The following is a 16,716-nucleotide window of genomic DNA, read 5'->3' as shown; positions in this document are numbered from 1 at the left end:
CGCCGTGCCCATCTGTATTAGCTCTTGTCCCTTCTCCCCGTTTTCACAGGCTTGCCATTCGTTTAACGAGGGGGTGGGTCAAGCCGCTCTGTCTGTGTCTGTAGACACAGTCAGCATGGCTCGGGATTGAGAACACAGGTGTGCCACAATAGGAAGCGGCCTCCTATGGTGGCACAGCAAGAAGAGTAGCAGCCAGGAGCACCTGCAGGGGACCTGAGAGGAGGATGTTTAGTGCCATTATGTGCAATGAAAGCAGGTAAATATAAACCTATTTGTTATTAAATAAAAAATAAAAAAAGTTTACAGTCACTTTAAGCTTATTTGCCAGTTTGACTTTTTGGCACTTTTTTCTGCAACAACAGAGACTTTTTTGACACCCATGTACTTGAGGCAGGCAACAAATAGACAGGGTGAGAAAAGCCAACAGGACTAATTTTTACAAATCAACATATATATTTATTAAAAGTGTACCAACACTCATCATCATCTATATACAAAATGGTTACTGTTTAGAAACAACTTTAGACATATTTGATATAAAAGACCCAGTAAAATTCACATAAATATACTATATAGACATAAATAGGAACACATTGAACAACGATCTGCCCATCAGCCAAGACAGGAAGCTCTTCAGATCAGAACGGACATCGAGACAATATATCCAAGGGTTGCAATCTTCTTCAGACTCCATCTTCAGGTATTTGGATCTCCTAGGAAAAGAAAATAAAGTAGTTATGATTACGCTGAATACAATGTAAGATGTGTCGTTTCTTATGTTTTAACTTAAAGGTCACCCTATAGAATGCAGCATGATGAGCCACTGACAGGCTAATTTCTCAGTTTCTCAATAATGCTCCACAAGCCATTCCACAGCATTCCATTCTAAAACAAAATGGCTGACATCTACATACATATCTACATATTTTCACAAAAAGAGCTGCCGGGAGCGGCACACAGGTACCCACATGTCTTAACACTGTCAATTATACATCCTACAGGTCCAGGCCCAGTCCTCATTGCTGCTGACTATACACAGTTTGGACTTTTTTATTGGCAATACAGTGTATAATTTACTTACAGATCACCCATTCTAGGTTTGTACATCTATAACCAAACTCCTATGCCTCGTACACACGCGTGTTTTTCCAGACGGGAAAACTGCTAAGAGAGCTTTTCGTTGGGAATCCCGGCCGTGTGTATGCTCCATCGCAGTTTTTCCGATGGGAAAACTGCTGGACAAAAAAGAGACCAGGATCTCTTTTTTCCCGTCAGGCCAAAAATCTGAGCGGAAATCCTTTGTCTGTATGGTTTTCCGACGGGCAGAAAATGGGCAGAAAACTGTGCATGCTCAATGCTGTCTATGGGAAGTGGTTGTTTTGTCCTCACTGTTGCTGTCAATGGTGACAAATGTTATCTGAATTTGGAGACACCAGTTCATAGGAGTGGAAGGCTATGTATTGCACCTCCACCTGTATACTGCTCATACAGGAGTGGTTCTTATACAGGGAATCCCCTGTCCCCTTTATTGGTGATGGATTGTTCTGGATTCTATATATGCAAATACTATCATCTCCTTTGGATACACATGCGTGTCTGGAAAATGTTCAGATCATCTGCAGGCCTCTTGGCCTGCTTCGTATTACCATTGACAGCCACAACAGTGTGTAGGGGAATTGCACCCATCCAAAGGTTCACACCGGATGTGGATACTGTTTCAGGATTTCCTATGTCCTCCGGGGGGGGGGGGGGTTTGCAATTCACCCCAACTTACCAGGAGCCTTAGTAATGCTCCCGAAGAAGCGGGCAATATAAGAAACCCACAAAACATGCCAAGCTCTTCTCAATATAAACTAGATGATGTTGACATTCTATCTATAATGACAGAATGTTTTTTGGGCACTTTATAGTTGTTATGACTAAAGAAGTTTATTCTATGAATATGTAAATTATGTATATGTTTTTTGTAATAAAACCTTCTTTATACTTTTCTAATTTTGACTGGTAATCAGTTGATATATGGTACCATCAAAGTCCAAACCCCAGCCTCCTCCCGAAAACATATTTAAAATTCTGATGGGACAAATGTACCGTGTGTAATAAAATTATATTCAGCACCTCTCCATATGCTCAGAATCAAGTATGAGACGGGAGGGCTCTTTCTGGTAAAACTAGCATTCAGAATCGCAGATAGCACATTCGTCACGCTGTAATAGACTGAAAAGCACGAATCGTCTCTCACCAAACTTACTAACACGAGGATCAGCAAAAGCAGCCCAAAGGGTGCGCCATTGGAATGGAACTTCCCCTTTATAGTGCCGTCGTATGTGTTGTACTTCACCGCGCTTTGGTCGGGCGGACTTTTGTCTGAGCATGTGTATGCAAGGTAGCCTAAGAGGAATTCTGTCAGAAAAAACGTTGGATTTTTATCCGACGGAAAAAACGGTCGTGTGTACTTGGCAATAGAAAAGAAGGATGACCATTTACTTGCCTTACTCTTCTCAGACCTTGTACACACGGCCGAGAAACTCGACAGAATCCATCAAGAAACTTGGTGGGAGAGCTTTTTTGTCGAGGAAAACGGCCGTGTGTACGTTTTTCATCGAGGAAACTGTCAAAGAACTCGACGAGGAAAAAAGAGAACAGGTTCTCTTTTTCCTCGACCGGGAGTCTCAATTTCCTTGTCGTGTTCCTCGTCGGGCTGGTTTTTGACGAGAAACACGAGCGTGTGTATGCTAAGAAACCCTTGCATGCTCAGAATAAAGTATGAGACGGGAGCGCACCTTCGGTAAAAGTAGCATTTGTAATGGAGAAAACACATTTTTCACGCTGTAACAGACTGAAAAGTGCAAATCGTCTCTGACCAAACTTTTACTTAACACGCAGTAACATGAGATTAGCAAAAGCAGCCCCAAGGGTTGTGCCAGTGGAATCGAACTTCCCCTGCCATTGTATGTGTTGTACGTCACCGCGTTTGAGAACGAGGAGATTTTGTCTTGACAGTGTGTACGCAAAGCAAGCTTGTCGAGTTCCTCAACAAGCCTAACAAGGAACTCGACGAGGAAAACGATGTGTCTTTTCCGACGAGTTCCTCGGTCGTCTGTACGAGACCTTACTCTTGGTAAAGGGTAGTCTATATGGGTGAAAAATATGTTTGTATGAACTGTGCCTCTGTACTATAAACAGAAACATGTGATTTAGACATAGAATTTTATATGGTATTATAAACTTGCGTAATTTATGGAAACAACATTCTGAGTCTTTTTGAAGGTTGATGACTCCTGAAAAGTCACTTATTAATAGGCTTTGCTTTTACTTGTCAATTTATCAGGTTTGGTTGTATGGAAGCCAAGTGGGTAAGCTTCCTCTTCCAACCTCTCCACCCCTAGTTTTGGCATGTCTTGGCATTAGTGAGAAGCCAAGGTTCACAAGTCAACTAGGTTAGAATGGGGGCAGTATAAGGCTGGATTCACACCTATGCATGTTTAGTGCTTTTTGCATTTTGCAGATTTGCATTACAGAACATGTTTCATAGGAAACCATGTTAAATGGACTGTAGTGCAAATCTACAAAATGCAAAGAGCACTAAAACTGCATAGGTGTAAATCCAGCCACAAGACAGTTGACCTGGGAGGCAGAATGGCTAATGCTGGCCCTGATTGGTCAATGCTATAGTATTGGAGCTGCTCTACTATTTTAGGTGTGCAGAATTTAGTGCATTGAGTATAGCAGAGCAGTAACCACGAGCACCCACCAGCACACAGGGTCTCATAAACATACAATCCTTTATAGTCAATGCCATAGTTACTAAACTATCAGTCCATATTCATCTTCAATAAGGGGTGATTCTAGCAGGTAGCTATAGGCAGCATAGTATCTGAGACAGTTCTTCTCCTAATTTCATTGACTTAGTGCTAACGTTGGCCATGTATTAAAAGCAGTGGCGTCACTAGGGTTGGTGTCACCTGGTGCGGTAAAATATGGTGTCACCCCCCCCCCCCCCCCCAATAAAAAAATTCAAATATTTTTTACCCTACTGTTTGCTCTCTGTTCTCCTTTCTTCCCCTTTTCTCTCTCTCCATATGCATCTTTCTTGTTCGTTCTATTCCATCTTCTTTCTCTCCATTTTTCTTTGTCCTCTCCCCCCACAGCACCCTTACATTACACAGCACCCTGCATCACTGCACCCCTTTTACATTACACAGCCGCCTGCACCTCTGGACCCTTTCACACTACACAGCCCTCTGCACCACAGCACCCTGCACCTCTGGACCCTTTTACATTACAAAGCCACCTGCACCTCTGGACCCCTTTACATTACACAGCACCCTGCATCACTGCACCCCTTTTACATTACACAGCACCCTGCATCACTGGACCCCTTTACATTACACAGCACCCTGCATCACTGCACCCCTTTTACATTACACAGTCGCCTGCACCTCTGCACCCCTTTACATCACATAGCCCCCTTCACCTCTGGACCCTTTTACACTACACAGCCCTCTGCACCCCTTTACATTACACAGCACCCTGCACCTCTGGACCCTTTTACATTACACAGCCACCTGCACCTCTGGACCCCTTTACATTACACAGCACCCTGCATCACTGCACCCCTTTTACATTACACAGCACCCTGCATCACTGGACCCCTTTACATTACACAGCACCCTGCATCACTGCACCCCTTTTACATTACACAGCCGCCTGCACCTCTGCACCCCTTTACATCACATAGCCCCCTGCACCTCTGGACCCTTTTACACTACACAGCCCTCTGCACCCCTTTACATTACACAGCACCCTGCATCACTGGCCCCCTTTACATCTCATAGCCCCCTGCACCTCTGGACCCTTTTACAATACACAACACCCTGCATCACTGCACCCCTTTTACATTACACAGCCACCTGCACTCCAAAATCGGTATAAACTCTTTTTTCTTACATTTGGTTTTTAGTACTCAATCTCAGCTAACTGCACGTGGAATCAAACATTCGCATTTGATCTTTCATTTTGCTAATCTTCTAGGGCAGGTTCCCAAGGCAACCAAAAAGATCTAAGCTGTCATGTTTCCAGTGCTGTTTAAAAATCAGAGCAAGAGTCTAAATGCCACAATTAAGCCAAACTTCCTTTCCTGTCACTACCAACCCTTTTAACAGTATCATCTATGCAAAAATCGCCCCCATAGAGACACACAGACAGTAAGGCCTCGTACACACGACCGAGTTTCTCAGCAAAAACCAGCAAGAAACTTGCTGGGAGATATTTTTTTGCCGAGGAAACGGGTCGTGTGTTTATTTACGTCGAGGAAACTGCCAAAAAGAGAGCAAGTTCTCTATTTCCTCGACGGGAGTCTCAATTTCCTCGTCGTGTTCCTTGTCGGGCTGGTTTTCGACGAGAAACTCGAGCGTGTGTATGCTAAGAAACCCTTGCATGCTCAGAATAAAGTATGAGACGGGAGTAAAAGTAGCATTTGTAATGGAGATAGCACATTCGTCACGCTGTAACAGACTGAAAAGTGCAAATCGTCTCTTAACAAACTTTTACTTAACACGCAGTAACATGAGATTAGCAAAAGCAGCCCCAAGAGTTTAGCCAGTGGAATCGAACTTCTCCTGCCGTTGTATGTGTTGTACGTCACCGCGTTTGAGAACGAAGAGATTTTGTCTTGACAGTGTGTACGCAAAGCAAGCTTGTCGAGTTCCTCGACACGCCTAACAAGGAACTTGATGAGGAAAACGATGTGTTTCGCCCGTCGAGTTCCTCGGTCGTGTGAACGAGGCTTAAGGCCTCGTACGCACGATAGGTTAACCAGAGGACAATGGTCTGAAGGACCGTTTTCATTGGTCCAAACTGATTGTGTGTAGGCCCCATAGGTTATTTAACCTTAGGTTAAAAAAATGGCAACTTGCTTTAAAATGTAACCGATGGATTGCTAACCGATAGGTCAAAACCGATCGTTAGTACGCACAACCATCGGTTAAAAATCCACGCATGCTCAGAATCAAGTCGACGCATGCTTGGAAGCATTGAACTTCTTTTTTTTCAACACACTGTTGTGTTTTACGTCACCGCGTTCTGACACAATCGTTTTTTTAACCGATGGTGTTTAGGCGCGACGGACCATCAGTCAGCTTTATCGGTTAACCTATGACAACGGTCTGTCGGTCCGTTCTCATCGGATGGACTGATCGTGTGTACGAGGCTTAATAGAGTTCTGGTAGAGGATCTGAACCCTTCCCAAGAGATGCTCTTGGCACAGTTGCTACCTATAAAAAGTCTTATTTTAACTAGTCTCACATATCAATGCCCATAGCAATAATTTATCAAACTCAGCACATCAGATACTGGCCACCTCATTTCCTGGCTGTGGAGGACATCCAGCATCATCCTCATCCAGACTTTCCTCATCAGCCTGAATGTCCCTTTTAGTCATGGAAGCGCAACATCACATATTCACATATGGGTGATACAGCAGAGAAAAGTCCAATCCCTGCTTAAATTGCATGGAGAAGCACAGAGCGAGTGAGTAACTTGTATAGCGCTACAAATTCAAACTAAATCGCCTCAAGGCGCCGTGGAGAAGCACAGAGATCCAGTGATCTAAAACAAGGTGTTCTATTTAAAGGGATTTTTTTTTATTTAATAATGTAATTAGCATGTTGATTAGGGAGGAAAACAGGATCCAATGAAGACATAATATAAGCAGATTAATGTTTAGATTTGGTCCCATGAGGGTATGCATAGAGGTAAAACAACCAGCAGAGGGTGCAGGGGGCCTAAAACATGAGAGGTCTCATTCTTTGGCCGGCCCTGTGTCTGGGATTCCTGCACAAGTAATTTCCTTTTACTCACAGCTGACTCCACATTAGGAAGTGTAAGCTTTGTGGAATTACCTTTTGTTCTCACTTTGGTTTTCTGCGTTGTGTGTGGTCGTATTAACCCTTTGCTGGAAATGTACTGTTTTATTGCAGGCAGATATCAAGTAATTATGGTCTTTCAGCAATTAAAAATACATGTAATGGTTGTAAATAAATATAAAGAGTATTTTGTACTTAAAGCAGTTGTATACCCTAACAAAAATATATTTTTTTAAAACCTGCAAGGCAAAGGCATAATGAGCTAGTATGATTAGCATACTAGCTCATTATCAATTACTTACCTTAGATCGAAGCCCCCGCAGCGGTCCATGATACCCGGAGTGACTTACGGGTATCGCCGCTCCAGCGCTGTGACTGGCTGGAGCGGCAATGACGTCACTCCCGCACTTGCGCGCGGAATGGCACAATCCCCATGAATGCGCACATTTCCGGCACTTTCCAGCAGGTTCCCATTCAAGAGCCGCCGCGCTCAGTGCGCCTGCGCCGTTGTCTACGGCGCGCATGTGCCATAGACATTGGTGCCCACTTTTCTGCAAATATCTCCTTAACCATGTAGGTTAAGGAGATATTGCAAGCACCTACAGGTAATGTAGGCTTACCTGTAGGTGCAATTATGACAAGAGGGTATACAACCACTTTAATGATATGTAAAGGAAACTGTGCTGGGAGAAATATGGCTTCCAATACTTCTCAGTCTTCCAGAAAAAATGGCTGTGTCAGTTTCATTCCGGCACACTGTATTGTCCTGGAATGAATGTGCCCGGTACAGACCTACAAAATGCGGGACTGTCCCGGGCAATCCGGGACACGTGGTCACCCTAAAAGGCACCCGTATGAATGTATGATGTGGTAGGTCTAGAAATGGATTGGGGTCATCGTGTAGAATAACCGCTTCAGCCCCGGACCATTTTGGTGGTCAAAGACCAGGCCACTTTTTGCGATTCGGTACTGCGTCGCTTTAACTGATAATTGCACGGTAATGCAACGTGGCTCCCAAACAAAATTTACGTCCTTTTTTTCCCACAAATAGAGCTTTCTTTTGGTGGTATTTGATCACTTCTGCAATTTTTATTTTTTGCGCAATAAACAAAAAAAGTTTGACAATTTTGAAAAAAATTCAATATTTTTTACTTTTTGCCATAAGAAATATCCCCCAAAAAATATATAAAAAAACTTTTTTTTTTCCGACAGTTTAGGCCGATACATATTCTTCTACATATTTTTGGTAAAAAAAAATCACAATAAGCGTTTATTGATTTGTTTGCACAAAAGCTATAGTGTCTACAAAATAGGGGACTGTTTTATGGCATTTTTATTAATATATATTTTTTAATAGTTATGGCGGGGGTTAAAGCGATTTTTATCGGGACTGCCACATTATGGCGGACACTTTTGACACCATTTTGGGACCATTGTCATTTTTACAGCAATCAGTTCTATAAAAATGCACTGATTACTGTAAAAATTACACTGGCAGTGAAGGGGTTAAACACTAGGTGGTGCTGCAGGGGTTAAAAGTTCCCTAGGAAGTGATTCTTACTGTTAGGGGGCGTGGTTACACGTGACACATCACTATTGACCGTTCCCGATCAATAGTGATACAGTTTTTTCCAAGTTTATCTGCTCGAGTCCTAAGACTGAGCAGGGAATTTTGCATTATTAAATATTTTATATCAATACAGTATATTTGATTAAATAAATATGGAATGTTATATATTATTTTGTTAAACCAATAAAAGTGCCACGGCCATTACAATGCCATACAGTTGTTTGTTTTTTTGTTCATTGGGAGTGTTGGGTTTGAGGGGGTAGGTGGTGTGGCCTGCGGTCCCATGAGCCGGGCCGTACAATACACAGTGCATGCATAGTGGGGGGGGGGGGTATGATTTACTAAAACCTTAAAGGGGTGTTCCAGACTTTTTTAAAGTTTATTAAAAGTCAGCAGCTACAAAAAGTGTAGCTGCTGGCTTTTAATAAACAGACACTTAACCGGTCCACGGTTCCAGCGATGCGCCGGCCGGGGCTCCACTCCTCGCCCCCCCTCGCCGGCGTCTTCATTCCTAGTGTGGGCACCCGGCAGTGACAGCTTTCGGCTTCACGGCCGGGCACCCACTGCGCATGCGCGAGCGGCACTGCGCATTCGCGAGCGGCGTGGCGCCGTCCGATTGGACAGGCGCTCGCCTACAGGGAGGGGCTGCAATAAGGTGATTAAGCTATTCACCTTACCAGCCCCTCGGCGGAAGGAGGAAGTGGGACAGGAAGTCCCACTCCTCCTGACCCCCCCCCCCAAAAAAAAATGACATGCCAAATGTGGCATGTAAGGGGGGAAGGAGTGGGTTAAGCGGAAGTTCCATTTTTAGGTGGAACTCTGCTTTAGCCCTGGTTCACACTGGGTACGATTTGGAACAATTTGAGATGCGATTTGACATGTCAAATCGCATCTCAAATCGGCGGCAATGGCACTGTCCTAATCAGTGCGACGCCGCATCTGCGATTTAAAAAAATCGCATTTTACCGCGATTTTGAATTCGCAGCAGTGTGAACCTAGGCTCAAACACAAAGAATCTGGTACAGATGTGCATAGTAACCAATCAGCTTCTAACCTCAGTTGTTTAATTAAACTTTGACATAATAAAATAAAACCTAAAGCCCAGGTTCACACTGGGCTGCGGGAGTGAAGCCGTGCGAGTTCAGCTGAACTCGCACAATTTCACTCCCACTGGCAGTCCAGGTTTCTGCACAGATGTCGATGTAAATCACAGGCCGAAATCGCAAAAAGTAGTACAGGAACTACTTTTTAAAAACGGTGCAGCGCCGCAGATGCGGCGTCGCACCGATTAGGACGGTGCCATTGCCGACAATTGCCGGCAAATGCCGCCGATTTGAGATGCGTTTTGACATCTCAAATCGCATTTTAAATCGTACCAGTGTGAACCAGGCAAGAAGCAGACTGGTTACTATGCACAGCTGCAACAAGTTCTGTGTGCACCAGTTTTGTGAATCGCGCCGGGTCAAAAAAGTTGCGTCGGGAAAAAAAAGAGATGCGGCGGGAAAAAAAAATAAAAATAAAAAATTTGACAGCGTCGCGGGAAAGAAGGGTCTACTTTTACATGGTGTACTAACTTTACACTTTGTAAAAGCAGCCCTAATTTTGCAACGGCAAACTAATACTTACGGAGAAAAAACAAAGCGTAAAAGCTTTGTGGATCTCCGTAAGTGCTAATTTGCATACCCGAAGCGGCATTTCGATGAGAAATGCCCCCAGCGGCGGCTGCGGTACTGCATCCTAAGATCCGACAGTGTAAGTCCCTTACACATGTCGGATCTTCTCCCTATCTATGTGAAACTGATTCTGTGGATCAGTTCCATAGATAGAAACAGGGATACAACGGCGTATCAGTAGATAAGCCGGCGTATCCCTTTTGTGGATTACCCCCTAAGGATCTATAATTGTTTATTATAGGTGTATTTTAAATGATAGAGACAGAATATCAACCAAAAATCCAGAAAAAACACTCTATCCAAAACTAAAAAAAGTGTTGCCTTTAGTTATACTTTAAATATGCTATGTAGGCTGGTATGCAATATGCACGGGTAGTATTTAGGGGGTATGGCGCCCTGTGTTATTACAGCACAAGGCACTTTTTACAGTTTTTCTTACTTATTCAATTCATATCTATACACCACAGCACAAAATCAACGGTGACTTCAGGTTAGGACATATGCATTGCAGAAAAAAAATGTGGCATATCTGCATTAATATCCAACACAGGGCCGGGAAAAGGAGTCGGCACTGTGGTATCATGTGAGGTAGGGGGGCATCAAAAGGAGTTTGGTGGGAGGGGATTTGTGTTGGGAGGGTGAACTTGGAGGGAGCGGCAGGGGCTGAATTGTTCGAGGAGGGGAAATTTGGGGAGGTGTGCTAGGAGTGGTGGTTTGAGGGGATTTGTGCTGGGAGGGGGGGATATGGGAAGAAGATTTGTGGTAGGAGGGTGAATTTTGGGGGGTTTGTGCTAGAAAAGGTAATATGGTAGGGGGAGGAGAAAATTTGTGCTAGGAGGGGTGTTTTATTTTTGTTAGGGGGGATTTGTGCTAGCAGGAAATTTGGGGGGAATTTGTGTTAGGATGGGGGATTGAGTAGAATTTGTGCTGGGAGGGGGGGATTTGTAGTAGAGGGAGAGGATTTGTGCTCAGAGGGGACATTTGAAGGGAGAGGATTTGTACTAGGAGAGGGAATTTTTTTTGGGGGGGGGGCGGTGGATTTGTGCTGCGGGCATATGGGGATTGAGCAGCGTTGTGGTGTGAACAGGGCACATAGAAAACAATTGCATGTAGCCTGAGTTGGGGATAGGGGAGTGTTGAGCATGAAGGGCTTGTTTTAGGTTAAGTGTTATGCCGCGTACACACGATCGGTCCATCAGATGAGAATGGTCTGATGGACCGTTTTCATCGGTTAAACGATGAAGCTGACTGATGGTCCGTTGCGCCTACACACCATCGGTTAAAAAAACTATCGTGTCAGAACGCGGTGACGTAAAACACAATGACGTGCTGAAAAAAAAGAAGTTCAATTGCTTCCAAGCATGCGTCGACTTGATTCTGAGCATGCGTGGATTTTTAACCGATGGTTGTGCCTACTAACGATCGTTTTTTTTTTCTATCGGTTAGGTATCCATCGGTTAAATTTAAAACAAGATTGCTTTTTTTTAACCTATGGATAAATAACCGATGGGGCCCACACACGATCGGTTTGGTCCGATGAAAACGGTCCATCAGACCGCTCTCATCGGTTAAACCGATCGTGTGTACGCGGCCTTAGTTATTCAAGTAGGGGAGGGGGGAGAGATATAGTGCAGGAAATAAGATTAAAATCATGAAAATGTGGCTACCCGGAAATTCTATTTCTTGGCAGCAGGATTGACAGAATATCTATCACCAGATCTGAAGGATATGGGTGATCTGGGTGACTGCCAACCACCCACATTGTTTCACAGCCCTTGCAGTAAAACTAGGATGGACCTAAAGTGGTTAGGCTGGTCATACATCTGGCAAATTTCATTAAATTTTAAGCACGTCCAGGCTACCAAGATTGCAAATACGATTGCTAGAAACTGAACAATTGATTGACCACCAAAGTTTGGTTGATTGTGATAGAGAAACTGGACAATAACTTGACAGCTTGAATATAGTTTATTGAAAGATTGAACTGAAATGGAATAGAAAAGGGAAAAATGACAGTAAATTGCTCAATATTTTCTGCCCTGTTCAATCAGGTCAATTTCCAACCCATCTCCTGGTGCCTTTGATTGCTTTGCAACTTTGAAAAAAATAGAATAGAACGTTCGATTACACTATTAGAGCTTTTTCACACGGGCGGACCGTTCAGGTCCGCCTGCAAGTTTTTTAGGCGGACCTGAACGGGCGCTCCGTGCTCCTCTATGGAGCCACGGATGTCAGCGGTGACATGCCCGCTGACATCCGACCCGCTCCGATCCACCAAAGTATGACGGAGGAAAAACCTAGTTTTCCACTCGTCTGGCGGATCGGATCGGGTGAACACGGACAGACGGGCCGTGTTCATCCGATCCCCCCCATAGGGGAGAGCGGAGAAAAGACAGGGCGGTCCCTGCACAGTGTGCGGGGACCGCCCTGTCATCCGCCGGCTCAGCGGGGATCAACGGAGCGATCCCCGCTGAGCAAGCGGAGGTTCACGGGCGGATCATTACTGATCCGCCCCATGTGAAAAGGGCCTTCTATGTGTAGAGCCAGCTTAAAAGACACTAATGGCAAGTAAAAGTATCCTGCTAATCTGCCTCAAAGGAATAATCTGCAATTATCTCATAATAGGACACTATGTAGTAACAGTCTTTGTATTTATGAAACAAACAAGGGTTGATTTCCTAAAGGCAAGTAGGAAAGTTGCACCTTGCAAGGCAAATTGCCCCAGAGCGTAGAGAATGTGGTAAAGTTTTGCAAAAAAATATCCAATCACGTGGAAGAAAAAAAACAAAACAAAAAAAACACAGCATTTTTGCTTGTACATGATTCATACCACCCAAAGTTTTGAGATGGGAATGAGGGACACCTATCAGCAAAAGTATGCAGGCATAGGACACACCCCCTACCATGCCCCCTTAAAAGGAGAATTGTACAAAAAAACAGGATTGGTTAAACCCACAACAGTGGCGGCTGGTGCTCAAAATGTTTGGGGGGGGGGGGCGCAAACAAACTGAATATCAATTGCAGCCACTGTGCCATCAAACATAGCCACTGTACCCCTAAATTGCCACCACTGTGCCATCAAACGCAGCTACTGTACCCATCAATTGCTGCCAGTGTGCCCATCAATTGCTGCCAGTGTGTCCCATCAACTGCTGCCAGTGTGCCCCATCAATTGCTGCCAGTGTGCCCCTCAATTGCTGCTACTGTTCCCCATCAATTGTCGCTACTGTGCCCCATCAATTGTCGCTACTGTGCCCCATCAATTGCTGCCAGTGTGCCCCATCAATTGCCGCCAGTGTGCCCCATCAAATGCTGCCAGTGTGCATTGCCCGGGACTTGCCTGTCTCGCAGCAGGTCACGGTGGCGTTCTCCACATCCACGTTTCTCTATGTCTTCTCCCGTTCTCTCTATCAGGTGTCCAATCACAGCGCCTGTTGTTTCAGCTAATCAGGTGACAGGTAACAGACCTGAGCACCTGATTGGTTGAGAGGCGGGTCAGTGTTAAGAAAGCAATGTATTCGTCTTCCTAACACAACGCTGAGTAAACAGCGAACGCACAGCATGGCATCCGCTAGTTACCATTTTGGACGTCTATTAAAGCCTACGGCTCTAATCAGCCGCTTCCAAATTCAGGTGCCCGGCGCCCGACAAGAGGCTGGACACCTGAATGGGGACGGCAGCGGCGACCATAGATAGATTCATGTAATGCATGAATCTATCTATGGGGAGAGAGAGTGACAGGAGACGCACCGCCACTGACCCACAAGTGCTTTTTAACCACTACTATTCCTTTATATTGGTTTTTGGAATTTACAAATGCAGCAATTTAGAAAACAGATGAAATGTTTATCCCTGGAAAACACTTTTTGATAGATAAAAAGTGAGTTTTTATATACATCTATATAGATCAGACCAAAATGAGAGACAAATGAGGAGGAATGAGGGACAGAGGGACATTGCTACAAATCAGGGATGGTCCCTCAAAATCAGGGACAGTTGGGAGCTATGCCTGATTGGATGATGATAGCCATTCACTGATAGCATATTCCGTTGCGAAGTCTGAGTTCCTTTGCAAAATGAACAGCCAATTTGCCTCTAGTAATCAACCCCACAGAGTTTTAAAAGAAAATAAACGTACCCTTCCTAACTTTCGCCTCCTGGGTGGCACATCCTGGAAGTTGAGCCTCTGGGCAATGCGTGTGGTGACCCCAAGCCGAACATCAGTGGTCACCGCTCTCCATCCCATCGCTCGCCCGCAGCTGGGGCACATCAGCTGTCCTGTGTTCTCCTTCCCTCCACTGTGGGCGACCAGGCACACCCTGCAATAACTGTGCCCACACTCTGTGGTCACAGGATCATTAAAGTAACAGCTACAGAGGGGGCACAATGAATCGGCCTGAAGATCTTTGACGGGTCCTCTGCTAGCCATTTCCAGTGTTTGCGTCTATAGCTCCTGAAAGCGATGTGTATTAAGTAAAGATTTATACACCTAGATGTACAGAGTTTCCACCCCTTGTTTACCTGTCATAAATTCTTCGTGCTGAGGGAGGCAGGGAATTATGCTGTTTGTCAAGTTCACGGTGCTGCGTGATACTGGGATTGGCCCTCGGGGCTTGTATGTCACCTACCGCTGATGTAACCGCAGTTTAATTTACTATATATAGCTGGAAGCAAATAAAGGGTTAATTGTGGGTCATAATGTTTACAAAGGAATATATAATGTGGAAAAACAGGAGCTTTACAGAGGACTTATGATTAATTCATCCTGGCGGCAGTGCAAGAAGCCTGCAGCAAGGATGAGGAGATTTGGAGGGAACTCTGTCATGCAGGAGGACATGCTGTACCTCAGATGTTCTGATCTCACTGGCTAATTTAGTCCAAGTTTTATTAAACAATCCACTATATTTTATCAACTTACTCCTAGGGGGTAGAGTCATGGTTAAAGGGGTTGTAAAAGTTGTTTTTTTATTTTCTAAATAGTAGGGTTGCCCCGATACCGATACTAGTATTAGTATCGGGACCGATACCGAGCATTTTCACGAGCGGGCGGAGTTAAGGGCGGCGCGTCAAGCTGGCAGGGAATGCAGCGTTCAGGGTGACCAGAGCCGTCACATATGCTCGCGGAAGTGACGCTCCGTGTTGACGTCAGAGACGCCCATCTTGGTACACCCTGCACTCGGCCACAGTATGCCAGCAGCGGACATCTTGTTACACCCAGCTCATATAGTTTGGGCTGGGTGTAACAAGATGGCCGCTGCTGCTTTTATGCGGCGGAGTGCAAGGAGTACCAGCATGGGCGTTGCAGGCAGCCTCCCCTAATGGCATTTTAGTGCCTGCCCATCAGTGCCCATAAATGTCACCTGCCAGTGGCCCCAAGCCGTCAGTGCCACCTGCCAGTGTCCCCCAGCTGTCAGTGCCACCTGCAAGTGCCCGCTGTAAGTTCCAACTGCCAGTGCCAGTCAGTCGTCAGTGCCAACTGCCAGTGCCAGCGCCATCTGCCAGTGCCAGCCAGACAATAATCAGTGCTGCATATCAGTGCCACTTAATCCTATCAGTGCTGCAGATCAGTGCCACCTAATCTTTATTTTGCTTTGAGAAACTGTCACATGACTTTTAAAAAAAGTATCGGTATAGGCCAGGACTTGAAAAAAAGTATTGGTACTTGTACTCGGTCTTTAAAAAGTGGTATCGGGACAACCCTACTAAATGGGCTCCTTTAACCACTTCCATACCAGGCACTTACGCAGCTTCCCGCCCAAGCCAATTTTCAGCTTTCAGCACTGTCGCACTTTGAATGGCAATTGCGCGGTCATGCCCAAACAAAATTGGCGTCCTTTTTTCCCCACAAATAGAGCTTTCTTTTGGTGGTATTTGATCACCTCTGCGATTTTTTTTTTTTTGCGCAACAACTAAAAAAAGACTGAAAATTTGGAAAAAAAGTTACGTTTTTATTTTTTTCTGTTAATTTTTTTGTAAATAAGTTTTCTCTTTCAATTACGGGCACTGATATGGCGGCACTAATGGGCACCGATGAGATGGCACTGATGGACATCGATGAGGTAGTACTGACGGGCACAGATGAGGTGGCACTGATTGGCGGCGCTGGTATGCGACACTGATGGGCACTCATAGGCAGCACTGATGGGCACACATAGGTGGCACTGATGGGCACACATAGGCGGCACTGATGGGCACACATAGGCGGCACTGATGGGCACTCATGGGTGGCACTGGACACTCATAGGCGGCACAGATGGGCACTCATGGGTGACACTTATGGGTGGCACTGATGGATACTTATGGGTGGCACAGATGGGCACTGATAGGTGGGCACTGAGCATGGATGGGCACTGTGGGGGTGGCACTGATGGACACTATGGGGTGGCACTGATGGACACTGGGGTGGCACTGATGGACACTGTGGGGCAGCACTGATTTGCCAGGTTGCCAGTCAGTGCCCATTTGTGGGCACTGATTGGCATCTTTTTTCTTTTTTTGAATGCTTTTTTTTTTTTTTTTTTTTTTTGCAGGCTTTTTTTTTGTTGCCCACCCTGGGTGGTCCAGGGTGGGCATCCCTGGTGGTCCAGTGTGGCGATCCGAGGGGGGG

At 45.2% G+C, this 16,716-nt stretch overlaps 1 protein-coding gene across 1 annotated transcript; it reads right to left on the bottom strand.

The window, feature by feature from the left end:
* Positions 1-433: 433 nt before the first annotated feature.
* On the bottom strand, positions 434-14,625 carry LOC120913498 (RING finger protein 39-like). The gene is made up of 2 exons (XM_040323469.1): positions 14,248-14,625; positions 434-713 (listed from the first exon to the last, which is right to left on the bottom strand). The coding sequence occupies exons 1-2, from the start codon at positions 14,536-14,538 to the stop codon at positions 684-686; spliced, it is 321 nt and encodes a 106-aa protein (XP_040179403.1). The 5' UTR covers positions 14,539-14,625; the 3' UTR covers positions 434-683.
* Positions 14,626-16,716: the final 2,091 nt, after the last annotated feature.

Source organism: Rana temporaria, chromosome 9 (assembly GCF_905171775.1).
Source record: "Rana temporaria chromosome 9, aRanTem1.1, whole genome shotgun sequence".
In the NCBI taxonomy this organism is placed as follows: Eukaryota; Metazoa; Chordata; class Amphibia; order Anura; family Ranidae; genus Rana; species Rana temporaria.
The sequence above is the reverse complement of the archived record's forward strand: the minus strand, read 5'-3'. Positions and strand labels throughout refer to the sequence as shown.

Bases quoted from the DNA above. Each gene is read 5' to 3' on its own strand.
- LOC120913498 (XM_040323469.1), bottom strand. From the start codon at position 14,538: ATGGCTAGCAGAGGACCCGTCAAAGATCTTCAGGCCGATTCATTGTGC. The intron at 714-14,247 runs GTACGTTTATTT...TTCTTTTCCTAG, and splicing joins GGAGGCGAAAGTTAGGAAGG to GAGATCCAAATACCTGAAGA.